Source organism: Lonchura striata, chromosome 19, assembly GCF_050655825.1.
Source record: "Lonchura striata isolate lonStrDom1 chromosome 19, ASM5065582v1, whole genome shotgun sequence".
NCBI lineage: Eukaryota > Metazoa > Chordata > Aves > Passeriformes > Estrildidae > Lonchura > Lonchura striata.
The window spans coordinates 10,792,914-10,818,583 of record NC_140721.1 but is presented as its reverse complement, the minus strand read 5'-3'; the positions used below and the strand labels follow the sequence as shown (position 1 = coordinate 10,818,583).

Sequence of the window (25,670 nt, the reverse complement as noted above, 5' to 3'; positions counted from 1 at the left end):
GATTTCTTGAGTTTTTCTGTGAATAAAGAATTGCAGAGTCCCAGACTGGTTTTGGTTGGAAAGGACCTTAAAGCTCATCTCATCTCACCCCCTGCCCTGGCCAGAGACATCTTCCACTGTCCCAGAGTGCCCCAAGCTGCAATGTCTCCAGCCTGGCCTTGGGCACTGCCAGGGATCCAGGAGCAGCCACTGCTGCTCTGGGCACCCTGTGCCACCCTCACAGGGAACAATTCCTAATTCCCAATATCCCATCCATCCCTGCTCTCTGGCAGTGGGGAGCATTCCCATGGGAATGGTTGAATCACCAGTTGGATTGATTGATCTTTGATCTTCCAACCCAAACCAGTCCACGGATCCCTTTGTGGGAATGCTCTGCCTTGGTGGTGCTTTTGGACAAAGGGGCCAGGTACAGAAGGCTCTGCTGCCTTTCTCTGGTGTTGGTACAGGTGGGAGTGGCAGTGCTCTCTGAGGCTGTTTCTGGCAAATGTTTCCATCACTGGACAGGAAATGGTGCCTTTGGCTGTGGGAGTTTTTATAGTCCTGTGCTTCAGAGGGAAAGGTGCTCTTGGATTAAAAGACACATCTGAGTCAAAGGGAAACGCCAGGTTTTGAGAATCCTGGAGGTGTCTTATGATCAGCTGTGGAGGCTGGAATTTGTGGTAGCTCCTGGCATTCCCACCCCTGAACTGTGCCAGTCTCATTTCCCTGGCTCTAGGTTGGCTTTGGGTTGTCTGTGCAGCAGCTCAATCCCTTTCACTGCCCCCAGGGGGCTTTTACTGTGTCTTGAAAGCGTTCAAGATGTTTGTGTTGTGTACAGTGACAGGGATCTGAGGCAGCTGGGAGGCCAAACCTCCCATCCCTTTGTGCTAACAAGGGACAGTCCAGTGATCCCTGCTTCTGTCCCACTCCTGCTTTCAGCTCATGGGAGCAATGCTTCCCAAATCATGAGCCTTTTATACTTTTTAAGAACATTTTTTCAAACAAAGAGACGATCTAAAATAGGTCTTGGTGGACCTGGTAAGAATTTCTTCAATGTTGAGCAGTTCTAGAAATGAACCTGGAGGTATCTCTTGTCATGCTTCAGCAATCTGAAGAATTCCACTTCCCAGTGTCCCCTTTTTTCTAGATTTGTATAAAATACTGATATAATCTAAACAGGTTCCTTCTTTTCCTCCTTCTTTTCCTCCTTCTTTTCTTTTCCTCCTTCTCCTCCTCCTTCTCCTCCTCCTTCTCCTCCTCCTTCTCCCTTCTTGTTATTATTAATTTTCGAGTATTCTTTGTCTGGGTGGTGACTCAAGCGCAGCAGTTGTGTTTCAATGTGGAAAATGGTCCTTACAGGTGGTGGGGATGGATCCTGCTGTCACCGACCTTCAGCTCTGGCCCTGTTAAACTGCACTCTTTCAGAACCGCAGGAAATTGGGAATTTTTTCCCTGTAAAACTTCTGCTAGTGTGAGAGTGCCCTGAGCTGCAGCTGTAGCAGATAATCCCAGCCTCAAAGCAGTGGTTTTATTGCAGGAGAGTGCTGGATAGCTCCATGCAGCAGTGGCAGCTGGATTTGCTGCTCTCAGGGCAGTCCTGTGACAGCTAGCAGAGTTTGGAGGCACAGCGAGGCCTCAGAGTGGCTTTCCCAGCTCCCAGAGTGTTTTGGTTTGGAAAGACAGGTGTCTGCTAGGGAAGGCAGGAGCCTCCCCTGAAATGGAAAAAAAAAAAAAAGTAGATTCCTACCTCCAAATTGTTATAAATTTGAAATTAAGGGGGGCTCTCAGGCAAAAATATGGGAGCAGGAATAACAATTCTTTATTAGGGAAGAAAATAAAAAGATAAAATAAACAATGCAGTGAAACAAAACAACACTGACAGAGTCAGAATACAACCTGAGCCCCTGTTGGACAGGGTGTTGGCAGCAGTGCAATTGAGAATTAAGGCTGCAGTCCTCCTGGAGTGCCAGCTGTGGTTCTGTGAGAGCAGTGATCCTATAGAAAAGGGTTTAGATTTCCTCTGAAGATACAGTGGAAGAGGCAGCTGTTCCTCTGGGAAATCCAGTGCAGAAAAAGCCATGCTGGTGTTCCAGAAACTCAAGATTATATCCAGGTAGGAATGCTTGGCTCCTCCCTCTGGGCAGAGCATCTCCCAATGGGATACTGCAACTTTTATCAGTCACCAGTGACATTCAATAGCCTGTTATCAGCAGATGTCTCCCCTGAGAGAGGACTGGTTGTGGAAGAGATAAGGAAAACTGCCCAATTAAGAGAAGATAACTGCCATACCTCTAACAGATGGCAATTGAATACCTCTTGTCTTGCAATCTAGACACAGAGCCTGCACTCCTGGAGAAGGATAGCTTGGTCTTTTCCTTGTGGTTTTTGGAGATTTTTCAACCACATATTTTTCTTCTTTCTTTCAGTATTGAATCTTTTGCTTTGGGATTTTAGGTCAAAGTAAACTTCTGGTGATGCAGAGATCTGAACTGGATGGTGACAACCAAGCAGGGATTGTCCCCTGTGCTGGCACTGCTGGGGCATCTCCAGTGCTGGGGGCAGCCCTGGGCCCCTGAGGGCAATGCAGACCATGAAGGAGAGTGTCCAGGGCAGGGAACAGAGCTGGGAAGGGGCTGTGCTGGAACTCACCCTGGGTTGGGGGTAGCTCCATGTGGTGGAAAAGTCTCTCCTCCAGCCTGTGCTTCCAAAGAAAGGCTCAGCAGTCTCTGTTGTCCAGTCTCAAGGCAGTTTATTGCAAGTTATCTAAAAGATTTTTCTCCTGGAGCTGCTGTGGTTTGCTCACAGCTCAGGCAGAGGCACACACACACCCTGACATCCTCTCTGACCCCGACTGCTTCTTCTCTCCCCGCCAGGGCTGCTGCTCTCTTTTATATGGTACATTACGTGTTACATGTTTGCAGCCTTTCCCCAATGCCTATTACCTATATTAAATGGTGCTTTTCTATCTTTTATATGGTACATTACATGTTACATGTTTACAGCTTTTCCCCAATTCCTATTACCTATATTAAATGGTGCCTTTCTACTCTAAACCAATCTGTGAGTGCCAACATCACCAAGAACATGGAGGTAAGGAAGGAGAAAGAGGGAGGACAGGGCAGGCCCAAATCCCAAATCCATCTTAAAACTTCTGACCCCCATGTACAAAACAGAAACCCCCCTGTACAGGACTCAAAAATTCTTCCTTCTACTTTGTGACTACTTCTACTATAACGTCTAAACTTTTGTGTCTTCTTGTTCTTCCTGCAAGGTTAATAAATCATTCCATGGTTCAAACCCAAAATCACAGCTGTTTCCAGCTGCCTGCCAGGGTCTCAAATGCTTCTGACCTGGGCCCAGAACATCAAAAAATGTCTGAGGGACATTTTGAGTTCCGACAGAGCTGGAACCCCAGGAGCAGCTGAGGGAGCTGGGGTGGCTCAGCCTGGAGAAAAGGAGGCTCAGGGGGACCTTGTGGCTCTGCACAGCTCCTGACAGGAGGGGACAGCCGGGGGGTCGGGCTCTGCTCCAGGAACAGGGACAGGAGGAGAGGGAACAGCCTCAGGCTGGACCAGGGCAGGCTCAGGGTAGACACCAGCAGGAATTTCCCCATGGAAAGGGTGCTCAGGCACTGGAAGTTCCCATCCCAGGAGGGGTTTGGAGTCCCCATCCCTGGAGGTGCCCAGGGAAGGGCTGGAGGTGGCACTCAGTGCTCTGGGCTGGGGACAAGGTGGAGATTGGGCCCAGCTTGGAATGAATGGTCTTGGAGGTTTTTTCTAACCTCAGGGATTCTGTGTCAGTGAGTTTTGTTCTGGACATTTTGTCACCTGGGGATGGTCTGCAGTCCCTGAAGGCCGCTCAGCACAGCTCTCAGGGTTGTTCAGAGCCTGCAGGGGGTGTGACATGGCTCCTGATAGGGACACTTGTGCTTGTAGAAATTCAGCTGACCTGCTCTGCTCTTAAAAATAACAGTTTTGCTCCATTGTGGACATAATTCATCCATGTCCAGGAGCTTGGAAAGACTGGATGTGTGTCTGGCACTGGTAAAGTGGCAAACCACATCCAGAGCACCTGAATACTGGAATGTGCCCTAGGAATACAGACAGCAGTGTCCTGGCTCAGTGCTGAGAGCTCAGCTGGATCCCTCCAGGAGTTCTTTGAATTTCAGATAAAGGACTTTTAAACTCTTATTTCCAGGATGGTGTGGAAATGCTGTAATGTGGTTCCAAAGAGCTGAGCACAATCCTGCCCCAGCCTCTGGAGCAATCAGGAGCTGTGACTTTGGCCATCTCTCTAGTCCCTCTGTGCTCTATTAAACTCCAGTTGGCCTGTCAGGGTGAGCAATCACCACATGTTCCTCAGCCTGGTGTTACTGCCTGATAACACTCATTTCACCCCAAAGGTTGTTTAAAAGCTTAATTCATGTCTATAAAAGTGACACTTAATTTCAGTGAAGTTTGGCAAGCTTCTAGATTATCTAAAATTTATCATCTAGAGCAGGATCAGCTCATACCCAACCTTCAGATGAGATGTTCTTGTCCTTTAGTTGGGAGCTGAGCTGACTACTGTGAGCCTGCTCATAATTGAAGGGATCCTTTGCATCTTAGACTGTGGAAATAATAAGTGAATTGGTTTGTTCAGCTGTAATGTCTGAAGGAACACAGGGGTGGGGAACAGCAGGTCCATCAAACATTGGATTGTTTGGAAGGTGCTGTATCCAAATATCCACTTAGAGTTATTGGTCACGAGTCACAGCCCTTCAGAGCAAGGGGGGAATGTGTTCACAGGGAGTCCTGGCACCCACAGCTCCAGACTTGGGGCCATCAGGAGGATGGATTCAAACACTGTTGGCCTTGGCAGAGCCACAGGGACATTGTGGCAGAGCTGCTGGAAGAGTGGAGCTGGCCTGAGCTTCCAGAAGGGAGGCTCAGCAGGAGCTGCAGTGTGGGAGCAGGGCTAGAGACACTCAGGTGGGCTTTGATGACAGTTTTGACATATTTAATTTGAAGATTTGCAGTAAGGATGTGCTGTCCCCATGTGCTGGCACTGCTGAGGTCACACCCCAGTCCTGGGGTCAGATTTGGGCCCTCGCTGCAGAGAGGACATTGAAGGACTGGGGTGTGTCCAGGGCAGGAAACAGAGCTGGAAAAGGGCTGGAGACCCAGAGGAGGCTGAGGGAGCTGGGAAGGGGCTCAGCCTGGAGAAAAGGAGGCTCAGGGGGACCTTGTGGCTCTGCACAGCTCCTGACAGGAGGGGACAGCCGGGGGGTCAGGCTCTGCTCCAGGGAACAGGGACAGGAGGAGAGGGAACGGCCTCAGGCTGGGCCAGGGCAGGCTCAGGGTGGATTTTGGGAAATTTGTCACTGAAAGGGATGCCCAGGGCAGGGGTGGAGTTCCCACCCCTGGAGGGGTTTAACAGCCCTGTGTGTGTGGCACCTGGGGACAAGGCTGAGTGGGGGGAACGGCTGGACTCAATGATCTCAGGGGGTTTTCTCAGCCAGAACAGTTCTGTGATTTTAGGACACTCCCAGTTTCTTGCTTGACCTTTTGTCCTCTCTTTTGGCCCAGACTGCTCTGCTGCCTCCTTCCCAGCAGTGCAGCCAGTGCTGAAGAATGGCTTTGCAGTGTTGTAGAGTCTCTGCTCACTGGCAGCAGGGGTGGAACAAATGTCTCTCACCTTGGCCTCTGGTATTTTCTCTCATTCCCAAGTGTCAGAAGCTTGGCATGGCCAGCACCTAGTGCTGGGTGACCACACCTTCTCCCAGTTCCCCACATGGTGCAGGACCCCAGTTCTGTGTCTTTAGGGTTGTGCACATCTCTGCTGCTCCCTCCTGTCACCACAGCTGGGACTCCTGGCAGTGACAGAGATGAGTAACCCCCCTGTCATCCCCGGAGCTGGCTGGCGTGTGTAAGACTGTTTGGATGTTGAACATGTACAATTTTCTTGGCCTTTAAAGGAAGCTGTGGGTGCTCCACATGTGGAAGTCGATTTAAGGAACCTAAGAGAAAATGCTGGAGCTCTGGAGCTTGGCACCTTGCTTCCTCTCTTCCCTCAAACAGTTCAGGAGCAGATCTGGGTGGGCATGTCCTATTTCCAATGTAATTTTGCTGCAAAACCCATTTGAAAGCAGCGATGTTTCTGTTACTGACAAGTGATCTGTGAGAGAATAATCTTATATGACTGATGGTGCTGAATTTGGAGAAATGGGAAAAATAAGGCTTGGACTGTGCTGGGTGACAGCAGCAGAGTGTGCCTTGGACAGCTGTATTAGAGGGAGGAGGAATGCAGCACCTTTCAGCTGCTCATCCACAAAGGACACACATTTTAGCAGAGAGGTCTCAGCTGAGATTAGACCTTGCTGGACAAGCTGTTTGCAGAGAAAAGCTGCAGAAAGAGGCAGGACAGAGCCAGGGCAGGGAAGTGTTGGGTTCCAGCCACGTGCAGCTCTGTGTGTGTGGCTGTGTCCCTGGAACCTGCACCAGCTTCCTCTGAGTCTGAGTCAGTCTGAGGGAAAGGTGGCTCCAGGACTGCACATGGCTTTGGGGACTGTCTTAGCAGGGCTGTCACAGAATCCCAGAACAGTTTGGGCTGGAGGGGACTTTAAGGGAACAAGGCAGGGACAGCTCCCACTGTCCCAGGCTGCTCCAAGCCCTGTCCAGCCTGGCCTTGGGCACTGCCAGGGATCCAGGAGCAGCCACAGCTGCTCTGGGCACCTGTGCCAGGGCCTGCCCACCCTCCCAGGAGCAATTCTTAATTCCCAGTATCCCATCCATCCCTGCCCTCTGGCAGTGGGAGCCATTCCCTGTGTCCTGTCCCTCCATCCCTTGTACCAAGTCCCTGTCCCACCTTCTGCCTGTATATTCCAGTGTGAGGAGATGGATCAAACACCATCAAGTGGAATGGGCAGAGGAGCCTGGGTAGGTCCCTGCTGGGTTGGAGTGGCAGGAGCAGAGCATTGTTTGGCTGCCTGTTAGCCCTGTCTGTGTGCACTCAGTTTAATTTCTGCCTGCTGCAGCTGGTGTGGCAGCTGCTGCTCCTGCACTTCCTGGCTGGCTCTGTGTCCTTGCAGGTGTGGTGGACTTTGGGATGCAGTTGCTCTCTCCTTGCTTGGGGACCTTGCTGTGCCAGAGCAGCTCAGGGACAGACGAGCAGGGCAGGGCAGTTGTGCTGCTGCTGTGGAGGAGCTGAAGGCCAGTTTGCTGAGGTGAAGGCTTTTTCCCTGTTAAGTTTGTGCTGGTTGGCAGGAAGGAGACTTATTTTTTCCTTGTCTTGAAAGTGTTAAAAAGAGCAGCAGAAAGGTGCAGGAGGCAGCTGAGAGGTGCTGAGTTTGGGGACAGCCAGGCCAGTGATGTGTGAATGTCGCTGTGAGGAACACAGTGAGGTGTCTCAAATCCCTCTTATTTTTATGCTGATTTTGGAGGGATTTTTAATCCTTCAGACATATTGGCCTCTAAGCACTTTTCTCAAAGAGGAATATAGCCCCACTCGGGCAGTTTGGGTAATAATAGCGCTTAGTGCTTAACGAACATTGTGCAATTAATCCTCCAGGACCCATTGGAATAGAATTGTGTTGATCTTGGCTGGGGACTGAGGAGCTGATCTGAGCTCAGCTTTCCTTTGGGTGTGGAGGAGCAGCTCCCTCCGTGGAACTGGTGAAGCTGAGGTGGGGTTCAGGCTGAGCCCTGGTTGTGTTCCACTCCTGTGCCCTCCCTCCTGCAGGCTGGGACAGCGATCCTGGGTGCTGGGTGGGAGCTGTTGTGGGGTCAGGGGCCAGGGACACGCTCCTCGTTCCCTGTCCTGCTCTGGATCTGTGAGCTGTCCCTGGGCTAGCCAGGCTCTGCCATCCTGTCCATGCAGGAGTCCCCTGGGCACCTGATTCAAACCAGACTCAGCAATATCAATGCATGTCCCATAAAAGAAACCATTTGCAGTTGGCTGAGGTCCCTGGACACTGCCATTGCTGGTGGTGTCACCTTGGGGCCAGTGGGGAAGAGCAACATTGAGTCCATGGTGTCAGTCACTCTAGATAGCACTTGGTATGTTTTGGGTGTCAATTCTTGCAGGCTGAACTCAATTGTTTGATGATTTGTGCTTTGTTTTCAGGTTATAAACTCATTGGGAGCCATTCTGGGGTGAAGCTCTGCCGATGGACAAAGGTACATTCTGTTCCCTTCTCTCATTTCATACATAAAAACAATGCTAGAGACTTGCTCAGGTATTCCAATTTCCTGGTGAATTATCATTTTAAAACGTGCTATTATTTGCACAAACCCAAATTCCATCTTTCAAGCTATAACCTTGCATTTCCAGTTATTAAAACCCCTTTGCAAAGAGTGAGAACAGAGTTGTGACATAGAGCTGGGAACATCCTTTTCTGGCTTTTCCTGTTGTTCTGCTGTCTACTAAAACATCTTCTGCCCACTGCAATCCACGTGAGGGAAGAGTGGGAAGTTTGTATCCCTGGTGTGAGGTTGTGGAACAGGGGTACCACAGCCATTGCCACACCTGAGGCTGTTTGAACCCCCTGTGCTGGGGATGGGTTGTGACAGTCAGGGTTCCTCTGGTTCTCAGCATTTATCAGATCAGATTTGCAGGGGAGGTGTTAATGATTCCACTGTTGCTAATGATTTCCCTGCTCTGTGGGGCGAGTGTGGATGTGGCTGTGTACAACACCTGTGGGTATGAGTGCACCTGTGTGACACAGCCTCCTCCCAGCCCTGCATGTGGATCCTGGAGGAGCTGGAACTTCAAGCAGTTTCCAGACTTAAAAATATTCCCAGCAGAGGCACAGAGCCCTCGATAATAAACTGCAGCCCCTTCAGGGTAGGTGCGGTTTCAGCTATCCTTGGCATGGCCCTCTGGAGCTCACAAGTCTCTAATGTTGTATATTTGGGGAGCAGTATTGATCAGAGAATCATTAAGGATGGAAAAGCCCTCAGATCATCGAGTCCAACCACTCCCCCAGCGCTGCCAAGGCCACCACTGCCCCATGTCCCCAAGTGCCACAGGGCTGTTAAACCCCTCCAGGGGTGGGGACTCCACCACTGCCCTGGGCAGCTGTGCCAGGGCTGGACAATGAATTCCAGGAAGGAATTTCCCCAAAATCCACCCTGAGCCTGCCCTGGCCCAGCCTGAGGCCGTTCCCTCTCCTCCTGTCCCTGTTCCCTGGAGCAGAGCCCGACCCCCCGGCTGTCCCCTCCTGTCAGGAGCTGTGCAGAGCCACAAGGTCCCCCTGAGCCTCCTTTTCTCCAGGCTGAGCCCCTTCCCAGCTCCCTCAGCTGCTCCTGGGGCTCAGCCCTTCACCCACCATGTTGCAACATCCTGCACCCTTGAGCATCCCTGGATGGGAACCTCTGGAATCAGCACCTTGTTAAGATGCCAGCACATCTGTAATTCCTGTGCTGTGGCAGTGATCAGTCCTGGCTGGCTGAGCTCTCCTTTGCTGCATGATTAACTTTGTTTATTTTTGAAAGAGCCCTTAGGATGCCATCCCAGGGTGGCTGCAGAGAGTTTTCATTGCAGTGCCTGGTGTCAATGAAGTGTTTCAAGAGCCTTATTCTCCTGAGCAGCATAGAGAGCCCACCCTGGGCTGTCAGGAGTGTGTGGGATGCACTGATCCCACTGCTGGTCACTCTTACACCCATTTCCCTCTTCTCTGGTTGTTAGTGGCAGACATGATCACAAAACATTTAAAGAAAAACTTGCCAAACTTCCATGTTTTGACTGAGAAAGGCAGGGAACCTATTTTTATGAACGACCCAGACTTTAATGCAGCACTGTAAAGCCATTTCACAAAATAAATAGCAGCTCTGTGTGCTTAGATGGGCTCACACTATTTTTAGCTTAAGCAGGAATTGAATGTAAAGTCTTCTAATAAAACGGAGCTGAAATTGGTTCCAGGCAGTGGCTTTGCCTCAAGTTCACACCAGTGTGTGAGAGCCTTCAGGAGCCTTTGTGGAGATTTATATCAGAGGAAAGCAGGAGCAGGGCTGGCAGGATAACTATCAAGTGGAGTTTCATAGAGGTATCTCAGATGGAAAAGATTTGGTTCTGTCAAATTCCAGAAAAAACAGAAACCCTGTATGTTTTAGGAAGAGTCTGTTTGCCTTAGGAAAAGTCAAATATAACTTGCTCTCCTGAATTTGTGAATCTCCTGAAGTCTCTCTCATTTGAAGAATGGGTAGAATCAACAGCACTTTCCATGTCATTTAATATTCCACCTGTACAGCCAGTTAGGTTTAGCTGTAGATTTTTCCCTGCTGCTCCTTTCTGTTGGATCACCAGGACTCTCCAGGAAGAGGAAGACAGATTGAAAGCTGCTGTGTTTTATTTCAGATTTTCCCTTGAGAGTAGTAAAGTTTCTTTCTAATTTATTATTATTTAACTGAGCTAATGAAAGACAGCCTTTTCTGCAAGCAGCCTGCATGATAAATAGGAGTTGAATCCTGTTGGGAAAGCTGCTGTGGCTGTGCAGGGAAGGGAAGTGCAGCCTCCTGCTGGAGCCACTGCCGGCTCTGAATGAGGGTTTATAAGGTCAGGGCATTTATTTAATTTAGTGCTGCAAGAAATACTCTGCCAGATAAATGAAAAGAATGGAGTGTTCAGCAGGACAGGCTTGAAATGGATCCTTGTTGCTTCTGAGTGGGCTTTTCCAGGAACACTTCCTGCAGCTCAAGAGGCTTCACCTGCTCTTCATGGGCTGAGGCTGAAAAGCTGCAGGAGAGCACATTGATGTGCTGGGGTTTGCCAGAGAAGGGACTGAGCAGCTTAAGGGTCTTTCTCCTCTAACACAGGGATGAGTTTGACCTCCTAAATGCAGTCTGGCTGCAAGGGTGCATGTAGTGAGTCACATTTTTTAGGGAGCTGGGAATTTTTTGGGGCAGGTGGCACTGGTGTCCCTCAGCCCTGCTCAGGGCATTGCTGGACTTGGAGCTGAAGTCAGAGGAGGCTGAAGGGAGCAGATCCACAGCCACCCTCAGTTTGGCTCCACATGGGGAATTTTAACTCTTCTGGTGTGTGTGTGTGTGTGTGTGTGTGTGTGTGTGTGTGTATGTGTATGGGGAATTTTAACTCTCCTGTTGTGTGTGTGTATGTGTGGGGAATTTTAACTCTCCTGTTGTTTGTTTGTGTGTGTGTGTATATGGGGAATTTTAACTCTCCTGTTGTGTGTTTGTGTGTGTGTATGGGAAATTTTAACTCTTCTGTTGTGTGTGTGTGTGTGTACATGGGAAATTTTAACTCACCTGTTGTGTGTTTGTTTGTTTGTGTGTGTGCCTCCAGTTTGGTTCCAGCTGGGTTTTTAGCTCTCCTGGTGTGTGTGTGTGTTCTCCTGCCCTCAGTTTGGTCCTATAAGGGTTTTTAGCTCTCCTCTGTGTGTGTGTGTGTGTGTGCCCTCAGTTTGGTCCTATAAGGGTTTTTAGCTCTCCTATGTGTCTGTGTGTGTGTGTGTCTGTGCCCTCAGTTTGGTTCCAGCTGGGTTTTTAGCTCTCCTGGTGGTGTGTGTGTTCCCCTGCCCTCAGTTTGGCCCCAGGCAGGTTTTTAACACTCGCTGTGTGTTTCCCTGCCCTCAGTCGATGCTGCGGGGCCGCGGGGGCTGCTACAAGCACACCTTCTATGGCATTGAGAGCCACCGCTGCATGGAGGCCACCCCCAGCCTGGCCTGTGCCAACAAGTGTGTCTTCTGCTGGAGGTAAGGCACCCGTGGGCTCTGGCCAGGGTGGGACACTGCCAGCTGTCCCTGAGCCAGCTGTGCTCTGGGAGTCTGGGCTGGGTGTGCTGTGTGGACCCCCGAGGTGCTGAGCAAATCTGTGTCTTTGGAAACGGGACCAATGTCCATATTTCATGTACCTTCACCCCCACCAATTCCACTGCTCTAAACAAGTGAAAAGTGATCATTCGGTGACTGTTGCCTTCTTAAAACAGCAGCTGATAAATCCCAGAAACACTGGGGTAGGAAGAGCCATCCAGGATCACCCAGTCCAAACTGTGCCCCAGCCCCACCTTGTCACAGCCCAGAGTGCTGAGTGCCACATCCAGCCCTTCCTTGGGCACCTGCAGGAATGTGGACTCCAAATCTCCCTGGGCAGCCCCTGCCAAGGCCTGAGCACCTTTCCATGGGGAAATTCCTGCTGATGTCCACCCTGATCCTCCCCTGGCCCAGCCTGAGGCCATTCCCTCTCCTCTGTCCCTGTTCCCTGGAGCAGAGCCCGACCCCCCGGCTGTCCCCTCCTGTCAGGAGCTGTGCAGAGCCACAAGGTCCCCCCTGAGCCTCCTTCTTTCCAGGCAGGACAACCTATCTTCAACTCAGTAACTTCCTAATGGTAAGGAAAGTCTCCCCTTTCCTCAGAGAACTGACTTTGTGGTGAAATCCTGAAGGAAAGGAGCTGTGCTGGATCAGAGCTTCTCTAGCACTACTCACTCACTCCTGCCTGAGCTTCCAAGGGAGGTGTGTGCCAGGCTGGGGGAGTGCAGGGTGGGATTGGGAAAAGAGGCTGAGGTTCAGCAGAAATGCCAGCAGTGACGTGAGAGCGTCTGCAGTGGGAGGAGAGGGAGGTTGTGCTTTGAGCTCTTTTGTTTTCCACCCTGCTAAGTCATCCCATGGGAGCTGTATTTCCTCTGGGACTCAAACCTTACCTCAGGCTGCCAATAACACCCATTCCATCCCCCAGCTTGGGGGATGGTGGTCCAGCATCCCAGTGAGTATTCTCTGAGCACCTGAACCTGTGGAAGGTGTCCCTGCCATGGCAGGGGTGGAATGACATGGGCCTGAAGGTTCCTTCCCATCCAAACCATTCTGGGATTGTTGATAATATTTCCATGCAGAGCCATCCAAATTCCTCTGAGTGCCCCTTTCTGTCTTCCATAGTTCTCAGGTTTTAATAATGCAGGTATTTCATGGGGTCATTTAAAGGACTTCCCTAACCTGGTGGGTGCTAGGAAGCTGTCTCCCATGTTAAATGTGAGCACTGGACACAGGGCATCCTCTGCAGCTTGCATTTGGGAGTCTGTTCCAAAGGGTTTCTTGGTGCTCTGGATGGGCTTTCCTCATCCTGGGCTTTCCTGGCTGGGAAGGAGACAGCAAATGGCACCTTTAATGTGCAGCTTCTGCTTTGCTTCAGAGCAGGGCAGTGCCTGGCCAGGAAAACCTTCTGCTTGTGTCTGTTTTCCACGTGGTGTTCATGGAGTCCTGCAGTGGGACTGTGCTGCGAGGGACACTGCCCTGCCTGTGCTTATCCCTCTGTCCCCACACACAAGGCACATCCCAAACAGCAAACAAGAAGTGGTCAGGATGAGGGGCTTTGTTCCCAGCATTGCTCCACAGAGCATTTCCCAGTTTCTCTTCCAAATGCCCTCATTCAGGAATTTTTGGTAGCAGCCTGGATGTGGAATAGGCTGAATCAGGGCAATCCAGCAGGTGTGAACTGGAGAGTGCAGAAACTGATAGATGAGATAGTACAGATTTATCAATAATTGATAAATCAGTCCATTAGTGTAGAGACCTGGAGAAGGTGGCACTGTTCCCTGTTTCTCTAACTCATCATCCTGTCACTGTCACTTGTCACTTCAGAGGGATCTGGCAGCAGCAGCAGCCTGATGACAATGAGTGCTGATTTTCCTGCTGGCTCCAACCTGAGTACAAGGAAACGGCTTCCCAGGGCACTGAGCTCAGAGGTTTCAGCATTGATTCATTTATTTCCCTGCTCTGGGTGAGGTGGGTGGCAGGTGTTGGACTCTCCCATATGGAATGCAGCTGGCTATCTTCATCCTTCCCTGGAAACTGGATGGTTTAAGTTGGAAGATGTAAGGCTCAGTTTGAGGCTCATCTCAGGACATTAAGCTTGACTTAAACCAGAGCTGCTGCTGAAATAAGGTTTCTTTTTGGTGATTTTTTCCAGCTCCTATGCCTGGGCTGCTGCAGCCTTCCAGGGCTGTGAGAGGGATCTTCCCTCCCTCCTTGCCACACCCAATTCCCACTGATCCTATGCCACCCCAGCTCCCAAACCTTGTAGTCAGGCCTATCTGTGCTTCTTGTTTTATCCCCCACACCTTGTGTGTGAGACTGAAGTGGAACTGCAGGCCCTGATGGCTGGGCAGGATAAACAAGGCAGCTCCTGAGCAGCAGGTGCCATCTGTGCTGCTGCAGACATGTGAAATCCCAGTTTTGATCTGCTTCTGGCAGTATGTTGTTCATAGAGGTTTTGTGCTGGGCTCCTTGTGCGGCTCTGCATGCTGCCTTGCAGATAAGGCTGCTGGGATTCTTTCTTCTTGATCTCTTCTTTCAGGATTTTAACAATTTCAGGATTCTGCCAGTGTTTCCAACAACCACCGAGCTCTCCCCGGGTAGCTGAAGGAAAGGCCAAGAAGCCTGTTTATTTTCTCTTCCTCACTTTGGCAAGAATGCTGCAGTTCAGCTGCTCTCCCTGGGAATTGGATATCACTGGAGTTGGCTGGTCTTGACTGACACATTTTGGCCCCAAACCAGTACTCATGGAATCACAGACTGGTTTGGGTTGGGGCCTTAAAGGGCATCAGCTCCAGCTGCTGTGGGCAGAACACCTCCACTAGAGCTCCTGGGTGGAGCCAGTATCCAAACATCCTCAGAAAATGAGGGGATTTTGTCAGAGGTGTGGCTTCACACGGCACTGGATGCTCTTCTTGTCCCCCTTGCCCCGGGAGCTGTCACAGCTGCCAGGGCCCCCTCCCTGCCTGTCCCCTTCAGAGAGCTTGGTGATGTGGGGTTATGGGGCAGCTTTCTGTGGGGACAGGAAAAGCAGACTGGAAGTTGGGCCAGGGCAGGGTTAGCTTGGATTTCAGGGCAAGGTTCTTCCTTCAGAGGGTGCTGGCACTGCCCAGGGAATGGGCACGGCCCCGAGGCTGCCAGAGCTTCAGGAGCTCCAGGGATGCCCAGGCTGGGATTGCTGGGGTGTCTGTGATGGGAAAGAAGCTGGATTGCATGATCCTTAGGAGTCCCTTCCAGCTCAGGACATTCCATGATTCTCCAAGGTGGATTGTTTGATGTCCCCCAATGCTATTCCATCAAAAGCACTGAGGAGGACACCCCACACCTGAATTACTGCAACATCCCCAGTCATAATCCTGTCCTCCAAGAGAGTCTATCCCTTTCCATCCCTGCTCCCAGCTGCTCTCACTGAGGCTGTGTCTCTTTGGCTTAATTGCCTAAATGGAAATGTACAAGTGACCAAATCTTTTAATCAATTAGAGCAAGTGTGGGTTCAGAGCTCTGTGACACCTCCCTGCAGCACAGGCACCAGGCAGACCTGATTTGATGAGGATTTTTGGCTCAGTGTCCAAAGCCCAATCAATTATTGTGGAGAGATGGAACAGCTAAATAAGATTTAAATTAATATGGTTTATTACTTTTGCATCTGAGGAGGCAGCAAACCAGACAGAGTGAAATATCCTATGAAGAAATTGGCTCATATTTCTTTTGCTGTAACTTTCATGCTTTTACATGTGCTTGGAGGTTTCAGGTTATGCTTGTAGACAGCAACTGAAGTTGTGTTCAGACATTAAATCAGTGGGTGGCCCAAAGCCAGGCATCACAGTAAGCCCTGCAAAATACAGAGATTAAAAATTAATAATCTGTCATAAGAGAAGTACTTAAGGTCTTTAAAAAATTAAGAAGAAACTGAAAACAGATGAAAACAAAAGCTTCTCCTCAATATCTAACTTGATTCCAGAGGGTAAATTCCTCGGGGAAATGGGGAGTATTGATATCAAAGGAGTGAACACTGCGGGTTTGGAACACCTGGAAGCTGAGCCTGAAAGCTCAGAGTCTCTGAGCACATCCAGCCCCCAGGCCCTGGTTCTGCCCAGCTGCTGCTCTTTTCTCCCAGGGTTTCAGTTTGGTTATGGTTTTGTATCCAGAATGGATTGGTTGTGACCAAGGTTCATCCCTCACATTGGATTTTTCATTGGTTTGTTGAATTTTGGGCCTGTCTGCCAGGAGCTCCTGAAATGACTAAATAATTGGGGTGAGGGACAGCACATTAGTGTGCCCAGTACATGCCCCTGGTAAAAAAAGTGGTAAAAAAAAGTCTCAGTGCCTTCATGTGCTGCTCTACCAGCTTTGACATCTGAGGTGTTTTTAGGAGAAAATGTTTATGTGTGGGTTGAAATATCTGATTTTCATTTTATAGCACTTTGCGACCTCTTGGACTTGGGCTTCTTGAAGGTCCTGGGACTTGTTACAATCAGCTCCCAAATTTATGGCCTCAGTAGTGAATATAAACAGATTATGGGCTGTGAAATGTCCACGGTGGGCCTTGGGTGTCCCTGCAGGGGATGGTGCCAGGTCCAGCAGTCACTCATGCAGGCGGTGACTGGGGGCTTTTAAAGGGAATTTACACATTTTGACATCCAGGTGAGTTTTGGAATGGTCTGGGAAGCTGTGCTGAGCAAGGTTCAGGTATGGGATGAGTGGGTGGATACAAGCACAGGACACTGAACATCACCTGCCTTTCAGGAGATCCTGCTCTTTAGAAAGGGAGCATCTCAGAGTTGGGATGGAGCTGAAATGCTGAAAATCATCTTTAAGGTTTCAATTGGAAGGGAATCACAGAATTCTTTTGGTTGGAAAAGCCCTCTCAAGATCTTTGAGTCCAGTTGCTCCCCCGGCACTGCCAAGGCCACCAGACCTGTCCTCAAGTGCTACATCCATGGGACTTTTAAACCTCTCCACCTCACTGCCCTGTGACAACCCTTTCCTTGAAGAAATTTCCCTTAATATCCAGTCTAAGCCACCCCTGGCACCCTCTGGTCCTGTCAGCCAATTTATCCAGCCTGCTCCAGGGTGACTTTAACCATCCTAGGGAAAACTTTGAATTCAGATTCTGTATCTTAGTCCTGATCTCTGCTCAGCCCAGGCTGGGCTCCTCCTGTTGCTCTCAGGAGGTGCAGAAGAAAAGGTACAGCCAGGTTTATTTTTGTACCAGCAGGAACATTAAACTTGGTTGGCTTGTGCATTAGTCAATCTTTTTTTGTGGTCTCCCTCTTTCTCCTCCCATCATTCCGGGGAAAGTCCTTAGGATATCTTTTGTGTGTCCTTTCCTGGTCATGGCTGATGTTTTGCCTTCCCCTTTCTGCTGATGCCCCTGTGTTTTTGTGCTCCTTCTTTTGTTTGCAGCTGGAGACTCATGAGGCTGCAGAAGAGCAGATTGATTTTTGTTGTTTTGTCTTTGCTTTTTATTGCTGCAGTTTGCACTTCTGCCTTAATAGGGCTTCTAAAACTGCCAATTCTCCTGAAGTTCTTTTCCCTTAAGCTCTTCTCCTCTGGGATCTCCCTGCTGGCTCTTAGGGTTCACTGATACTTCTTCTTGACCTCTTCTTATTTTTATTCTGCTCCTGCCCTCCCTGGGAGTGATGTGCTCTGTCCTCTCATGTCACTGCCACCAGCACTTCCTCACCTTCCTGTTCCCCACCAGGTATCACCCTGACTCAGTCAATGCCTGCAGTAAATGATATTTTATGCCTGAGCTGTCTCTGCCTTCAGAGCTTCTTAATAACCAGTTGCAGAATGTATAAAGCAAAAGCTGACTCATTAAAATAGCCCCCAAGCAACTGGGGAGGCAAATCACAGCCCTGGGAAGCTGCACCTTCACAGGGGTCCCAGAACCTGCCAGGGACACTGGGAATGCTGTCCCAGGCTCCTGGTGGATCAGAAATGTGCTGAGACTGCAGGGGAAGTTGGATGGGAGCAGGCTGGGTGGCTGGGGAGATTCCAGGGCAGCCAGCAGGAGCTTCCCATCATGTTCCCTGCAGCTGTGGGGCTGTGGCACTGAGGTGTCTCTGAAGGAGTACACCAAACCTGTTTCACACCTGGAATCTCTGCTAAAATCAGGGTTTTCTGCTGTGTGTGGGTTTGGGTGAGATTTCATTTTACTTGTGTTACTTTGGGAAGGAAGGAAGGAATCCCTGACACAAATTCCTGCTCAGTGCTGGTGTAGCCAGAGGTGGGTGATGGGAGCTCACAGAGCCTGGGGGCAGTGGGAAGGTGGCTCTGATACCTCCTGAGCCCAAGGCATTACTGCTTTATCCTCCTCTTGGCAGGGAACCTCCTTTTTGCCAAATAAGCAGCTCTGTAGACCTGACCTGGTGTGTTTATTAAACAGTAGGATGTGTTAAAAATGCAGGGCCTGTTGGACACTAATAGGTGTCCAGGGTGCACCCAGAGCCTATTGATTTCCTGCCAGCTGGCCCTATTAAATATACAAGGTACAAGTTTTGCAGTTAAACATGGAAAAGTTTTATAAATGCCTTTTAGAGCTGACATTCAGAAAACTTTCCATGTTGCCAGATGGGGAAATAAACGGGAAATTCAAAAAGCTGTTTTGGCTTAAAGTATCCTTGAGGTGGTGAAGTTTGAGAACAGTGTTTGAATCTTTGCTCTTGAAGTGGATGAAGAAATGTTTGGGCCAAAGGCCTGATTTTATTGAACCTGGGTTTGGAATTTGTTTTAGGACTATCAGACAGTGCAGGTGTTTCTCACTCGGAGAGTTTCAGAATCCCAGACTGGTTTGGGTTGGAAGGGACCTCAAAACCCATCCAGTGCCACCCCTGCCATGGCAGGGACACCTCCCATGTCCCAGGCTGCTCCAGCCCTGTCCAGCCTGGCCTTGGGCACTGCCAGGGATCCAGGGGCAGCCACAGCTGCTCTGGGCACCTGTGCCAGGGCTGCCCACCCTCACATTGTTATAGTGACAATGTTAGTAATGGTGCCTTATGGACTTTACTGGGCATGACAAATGATGAACAAGGCCATCAAAGAAGGTTTTCCAGTTGAGAGAGGGGAAAATGTGGGAAATGGATTTGTAGAGCATTCTCAAAGCTTGATAGAAGGCTCCCATAGTGTGCAGGTGTATGTAAACTTTGAGATAAGAAATGCTGACTTAGAAATGCCATGGAATAGGTCAGATACTGTTGAGAGATAAATGGAGCTAGAAACAAGAAGTGGAGCTAGAAACAAGTTTCAAAGGATGGCCTTGCGAATAAGACTTTGGAGAAACAGAACTATGAAAGATGCACTGGAGTAGGACCCATGAGGGGTAATTTTAGATAATTGGCTTTAAGGCATCTACAGCATGGTGTGGCAAAAACTGATAGGCCAAGAAATGCTTATAATGTGTTGTAATTAGGAAATAGTTCTGATTGTGATGGAGTGAAATAACGTCTGTATGGTCTCAGCCTTCTCATGAGACTGAAAATGGAATAAAAGTTTTTAATGTGCCTCTTAGTTGCCCCATCTCTGGGTCAGAACAAGGCATAATCCAACATCCAGGGATGGTGGAGAAGGGTGCAGGAAGCAGAGGTCACCTGGCTGGAAAACAGAGTGTCAGGAGTGTATTTTTGGTTGGCCTTGTTTTCCTGTCCAGAGGTGGGTCAGTCCAGGAGGTTTTTGAAAGACCCTGCACGATGTTCTGCTTTTAATGAACTCTGTGGGCTGCCAGGGGAGTGGTAGGGAAAATCTGAAGGGACTTTTGGAGCATATTTTGGGATGAAGCAGGAAATGATGGAGAGAGAGCAAGGAGGTGAAAACACAGAATTCCATTGACTTCCTTAAGATGATATTTAAGGGCTGGATGATCCTGTCATGCTAATAAAGTAAGAAATGAGGAGGAGCTCCGTGGGTATTCCAGATGCTTGGGTCCCTTTACCTGGGCTGGCTTTGCTGTTTTCCAAGAAAACAAAATATGGGGACAGTGATCCTTTCCAGGCAAGGTTGGCTTCCCACCCCAGTGTGGCCCAGCTGTTCTTCAGATGGAAGATCTGGGATTTTTCCAGTGCAATCTGCTTGGGTCAGGGGATTAAAATCTGGGAGATGACCCAGATCCCCCAGGAATGGATCCCTGGTACAGGGCAGGCTTCCTGCTCTCTTCAGGGGGATTTGGAGGAGCCTGCCCTCATCTTTCCTGGTACCAGAGCACCACACAAAGATTGGGGTACAGACAAATCCTGTCCTCAGGGTGGTGCTTGGTACCTTTGAAATGGAACGAAAAATGGTCTGGGACCTCCTTTCTCCAGAGCTTGGTGCAGCTGTGGGCAGAACAGGAGGCAGAGCCAGTTTCCCTTTCTTTACAGAGGTTTTTGCAGATATTATTTTAGATTAGAAACCTTTCACCTGTGCTTCAAAATATCTGTATAAAGTGTAATATTATCCACAAGGACCATTCCTTCCTCTGGGATACCAGAAGGAGAGGGGTATAAGAGTTGTGTTCAGAGGTGACACCCAAAGGCTGGGGCAGCAGCAGGAGTTGCTGAGGGTCTTTTGTTGCTTTGAATGTTGTTGATGCCAAAGTCCCCAGGTGGCAGGTGAGTTGTGCAGGTGTGTTCCAGGTGGCAGTGAGTGACTGTCCCCTCTTCCCTCAGACACCACACGAACCCCGTGGGCACCGAGTGGCGGTGGAAGATGGACCAGCCTGAGCTGATCCTGCAGGAGGCCCTCGAGAAGCACCAGAACATGATCAGGCAGTTCAAAGGTAACTCCTCTGTCCCCACCCCTGGTGCTGTTAGAGGAGAATCTCCAGAACAGGTGAGAACATTCTGTTCCTCTGGGAAGGAGGCCTGAGGTTCAGGGTATCAAGAGATGGGGGAGAAGAAACTGCTGTGGCATGTTTAATGTCTTCTGGAATGAGGCTCAGCCACTGAGTGTGTGCTGTTTGGAGGGAGTAGAGTGGAGTTGTCTCTGGTGCATCCTGGTAGTTGTCAAATCCTTTCCCTTGGTGTGCACAGAGCCTTCCACAGTGGTTAAAGCCAGCCTGGATGACTGGGGATCCTGGCTCCTCTGGAGGAGTGAGGGCAGGTAGGAAGCAAAAGCAATCAGCCTCTTACGTGACAGGAAATACACTGCCAGCCTTAACACCCAGCTTTGTGTTAGCCCTGGAACTTCTGGGTTGTGTTTGTCTCATGAATAATGAAACAGCAGCAAGCAGGGGATTTTTATATTCAGGAATTATTCAGTACATGTGGTTGTGACTGAAGCTGCAGTTCCACCTCTGGAAAGCACTGCAGCTTGCTTCCCACAGAAATTCCCTGCAAGTTTGGTATTCTGTGTCTATAACTGTAGAGAGGGCTGGGGGTTTTATTTCCCAAATGTGATGATCTGGTTGCTGTGCCAAGGTCAGCTGTGTGTGCTGGCAGGGCTGGCCACCTTGGCGGGACAGCTCCAGGGTTCTGCTCTCCCCAGCTGCCTTGAGCAGCACAAATGGAGTGGAACAGCCATAAAATGTGTAAGATGAGCCCTGGCCTTGGCTGTCATTTTGGGAACCCGGTTGTTTAGGTTGTCTGTGCTCAAAGAGAATCCAATGGATCCAGCATGAGACAGGCACAAAGCCCTTCTGTCAGCAGAGCAGAGCTGCTCTGTCTCAATCTCTGCAGTTGGATAATGGGTGGAAAAATAGCTCAGGTTAGGGCCCCATGGGCTTCATTCTCCTCACGTGGCAGGTTTGGAGAAGCAGCTCCAGTGAAGCCTCACTCCTGAGCCTGGGGTTTCTTTGGCACTGTGTCAAACATCCCCTGCCCTAGGGGATGGTGGTACTGAAACAGCCTCAGCAGATCTGCAGGGAAATTTGGGGGGCGGCGGGTAAGAGGCACACTCATGGCAGGGCTTTACCCCAGGGGCACCTGGAGAAGCAGCATGGTCAAGCCAATGGATGCATGGAAGGGGCTGAGCCCCAGGAGCAGCTGAGGGAGCTGGGAAGGGGCTCAGCCTGGAGAAAAGGAGGCTCAGGGGGGACCTTGTGGCTCTGCACAGCTCCTGACAGGAGGGGACAGCCACGGGGTTCGGGCTCTGCTCCAGGGAACAGGGACAGGAGGAGAGGGAACAGCCTCAGGCTGGGCCAGGGCAGGCTCAGGGTGGATTTTGGGGAAATTCCTTCCTGGAATTCATTGTCCAGCCCTGGCACAGCTGCCCAGGGCAGTGGTGGAGTCCCCACCCCTGGAGGGGTTTAACAGCCCTGTGGCACTTGGGGACATGGGGCAGTGGTGGCCTTGGCAGTGCTGGGGGAGGGTTGGGACTCGATGATCCTGGAGGTTTTTCCCAGCCTGAGTTATTCCTTGGTTCTGAGCACTGGGAGGTTCTGAAGGAGATCAGATCTGTCCATGCTGGAGTCCCATCCGACTGTTGTCCCTGTCCCCAGAGCAAGGGACAACAGACTTGGTTTCTGTTCGGGAGGGTGAAGTTACACATCAAAACGAGTTTGTTCAGCCAGGGTGAGGCCTGGTGCAGTGGGGACCCTCCAGCCCTGGAGGCTTTCAAGTCTCCAGAGAAGAGCCATTATCACCCTGCACTGAGGAATAACCTTCTGACCCTGCTGTCTTCCCAAAATGGGCTGAGGAGAGGGGATGATTATGGATAGACTTTTCAGCATCTGAAATACTGCTGAAGTGTCAGGGGCCTGTCAGGACATCCCACTTCTCTCTTTTTGGAGCCTATTTTTTTGTTAAACAAATTCATAAATATTACTCAGAATGTGCCTGTGCATCTGAGCACAGTTACCCTTGATCTGGAACTGGGAAAGGAGACAACAGAAAAGCTCTGGACTAGAACTGTGCTGTAAAGTGGGAAAATAAAGGCTGGTTTATTTTTCTAGTGCTAGATGGCAACATTCCTGTCCTAGCTGCTGTGAGTCAAAGGTTTATTAAGGAGAAGAAAAATTGGTAAGAAAAGCCCAGGAGCTCCTGCTCCATGTAGTGAATTTTACATCATTCTTCCCTCAGGTGTGTGGGGAAGTGTTGTTAGAGTGGAAGCAGCAAAAGCCAAATTGAGCAGGAGCAGAGTGAGTGAACTGAGCTGGGGACAGGCAAAGGTTCAGCTCTGGCAAGAGCAGAGTCCCCCTGTCCAGTGCCAGGGTTGGAGGAAGGAGCCTGGCTTCTCCAGCCAGCCCAGCAGCTCTGCACAGGCACCAGGAGCCTTTACTGGGATTGATGTTTGAGGAAAACACCAGCAAAAGCACAGGAACCACCTGCTGGAGCAGTGAGGTGGTCCCCAAGTGGCTGTGGGGAGGGGAGGAGGGGTTGTGGCTGGGCTCTGTCCCCTGTGCTGGCACTGCTGGGGCACCTCCAGTCCTGGGCACCTCCAAGAAAGACAGCAAGGAGCTGGGGTGTGTCCAGGGCAGGGAACGGAGCTGGGAAGGGGCTGAGCCCCAGGAGAGGCTGAGGGAGCTGGGAAGGGGCTCAGCCTGGAGAAAAGGAGGCTCAGGGGGGACCTTGTGGCTCTGCACAGCTCCTGACAGGAGGGGACAGCCGGGGGGTCAGGCTCTGCTCCAGGGAACAGGGACAGGAGGAGAGGGAACAGCCTCAGGCTCGGCCAGGGCAGGGTCAGGGTGGATTTTGGGGAAATTCCTTCCTGGAATTCATTGTCCAGCCCTGGCACAGCTGTCAGGGAGGTGGAGTGCCCATCTCTGGAGGGATTTATAAACTGTGTGGAATGGCACCTGGGGACATGGGTTGATGGTGACCTTGCAGGGCTGGGGGAATGGTTGGATTCCATCTCCATTTCCCAACGTTAATGTGTCTGATCCCGCAGCACTGGCTGGGAGCCCAGAGGGACTCCAGAGGTGTCCCAGCAGGGCTGAGGTGTTGGACCCTGGCCTTTGACATAGACTGTTTGGGTTTCTGAGGAATCAAAACACAGGAAGTGTCTTAGCTAGGGAGTCCTCAGGGCTGGAGTGTCTGGGGATGCTGCTCAGGTACCTCCCTGAGCCTTTTGAATAAATTGGTGCTGCTCTTTGCAGTCCCAGTCCCACAGCTTTGCAGGCAGATCCATGCACACACCCTTCCGTGGGCCAGAGAAACAGGTGAGCTCATCTGGTGCTTTATTCATTTGACCCATTGCAGTAAAAATGAGATTTCCTTAGAAGGAACAGAATTCTTGTGTCCCTTTATCCTTTAGGATACCCTACAGGATAGTCCTCTATACTCTGGGAGCCTGTGGGTGATGATAAATCATCTTCTGCTTTAGTGTTGCCACAGTTTGTGCTGGGTTTGGAGAGCACAGCCATTAAAGCCCCATAATTCTCTCTTGGATTAAATGATGGAGAGACACCTCACTGATAGGGAGCGAGGCTGCAAAGTTTATTTGATGGATACATTTTTCTGAGGAGTGACTTGTAAATCTCTGTGCCCTTGCAAAGGGCACACACAGGAGGGAAACATAACTCAGGAATGGGAGAGTGGGAGTCTGATAATGAAGGGAAAAAACCAAAGAGAAATGTATGACCTGTGCCAGGAGATCCTCGGAGTACCCATGGATCAGCGTGGATAGAGCAGGGCTCTCATCCCTCTGGCTCCCAGGCTCTTGTAGTGCTGCTCAGGTCCTCACAGGGGTACCAGAGTCAGCCCCCAGCCTCCCCAGAGCGCTGTGCCAGGGGATGCTGTCTTTTCCCAAGTTAGTGGAGCAGCTGGAATCAGATTTTCCAGGGAGATGTGCTCTGCTGGGAGCTGATGGCAGGAGCAGAGCCATAGGGATTCAGGAGAGTCCCTGCCCTCTTGGAATACACCAATCCTGGACAGTTTATGCCTGCTGGGCTGGTGGTTTGTGCACTCAAATGGTACAAACCCACTCCCTCCCCTGGGTGGATGTACTAGGTTTGGTGTAAAGTGTTTTGGGAAAGTTCCACTCAAACTTTAGGGGATGTTGGGATTTTGTTCTTTTGCTTATAAAGCTGGCAGGGTAATTATCAGAGTCCAGATGCAAAATGCTGAGAGAGAGAAATTAATTAATTCCAAAATTGACTTGCAGTAGTTTTAGGAATGTGAAACTTAGTCCTTAATCTCAGCGTGTGCTGGAGATGCTGCTTTCTTCTCCAATAAAGCTCTCATTTAGTGCTGTCAGGTTTCAATGAAATAACCATTAGTCCTGTCACTTCCTCAGGACTGAGCCTGCCTGCTTAAAAATGCACTGAGCCCTGCTCTGATTCCAAACCAGCTTTGCTATGTGAGGCTGGAGCAATATCCACAAACACCTCTTTTATCTGGGCTTTGCAGCAGAGCTGTAATTTTCTGTACTGCAGCGTCAAGGCAACGAGAAGGGAGCTGAGGACCTGGATTCACACTCCAGGCTTTGTTTTTTATCTTTAAAACAGACCAGCCCCCAGTCCAAAGCCTCAGATAGGATTTGAGTACATCAAGGCACGTCAGAGAAATGTGAAGTGACAGATTTGGAACAAAAGCTTGTTTGGAGGCAGCTGATTTCATCCAGGGTCCTGAGCACCTGGTCAGGTGTGGGTGGGCTGAGCAGCATCCAGCTCCCCCTCCCTCCCGTGGGCATCAGGAGTGGGACTCAGGTGGTGTTTTCACATGGATGCTACATTTGAGCTCCCTGTGTTTTCCTTCTGAAAGCTCACTGGCTGTTCATGACCGTGCCATGTGCTGGGTTTTCTTTTGATCACATCCTCTGTGGAGCTGTTCTGTGTTTGCAGTCGAGTTCAGTCCCTTGCTGTGTTTGGGGAGCTGTGCTCAGCTGTCCTTCCTGGAGGCACAGCCATGACCCAGGCTGCTTTCTGCACACACCTGCTGGGAGAGGCACTGAGCTGCCCTGTGTGTGTGGCTGTGTCTCAGCACTCAGCAGCACCCCGAGGTCTCAGCAGTGGAGAGCTTGGCTCAGTGTTTATTTTTGGCTCAAGTGTTACCAGCACATTGCTCTCAGCAGTGCCCAGGGCACACCCAGCCCCAGG

The 25,670-nt window shown here is 50.3% G+C and overlaps 1 protein-coding gene across 7 annotated transcripts in view; it reads left to right on the top strand.

Annotated features, from left to right (window-relative positions):
• LOC110472027 (S-adenosyl-L-methionine-dependent tRNA 4-demethylwyosine synthase TYW1) overlaps positions 1–25,670 on the top strand; it is a 97,499-nt gene that overhangs the window by 25,236 nt on the left and 46,593 nt on the right. For all 7 annotated transcript variants that reach the window (XM_077787468.2, XM_085557108.1, XM_085557109.1 and 4 more), the window contains exons 10-12: positions 8,083–8,135; positions 11,550–11,668; positions 20,365–20,474. In XM_077787468.2, the coding sequence (XP_077643594.1) occupies positions 8,083–8,135; positions 11,550–11,668; positions 20,365–20,474 (282 nt within the window). The remainder of the gene's footprint in view (positions 1–8,082; positions 8,136–11,549; positions 11,669–20,364; positions 20,475–25,670) is intronic.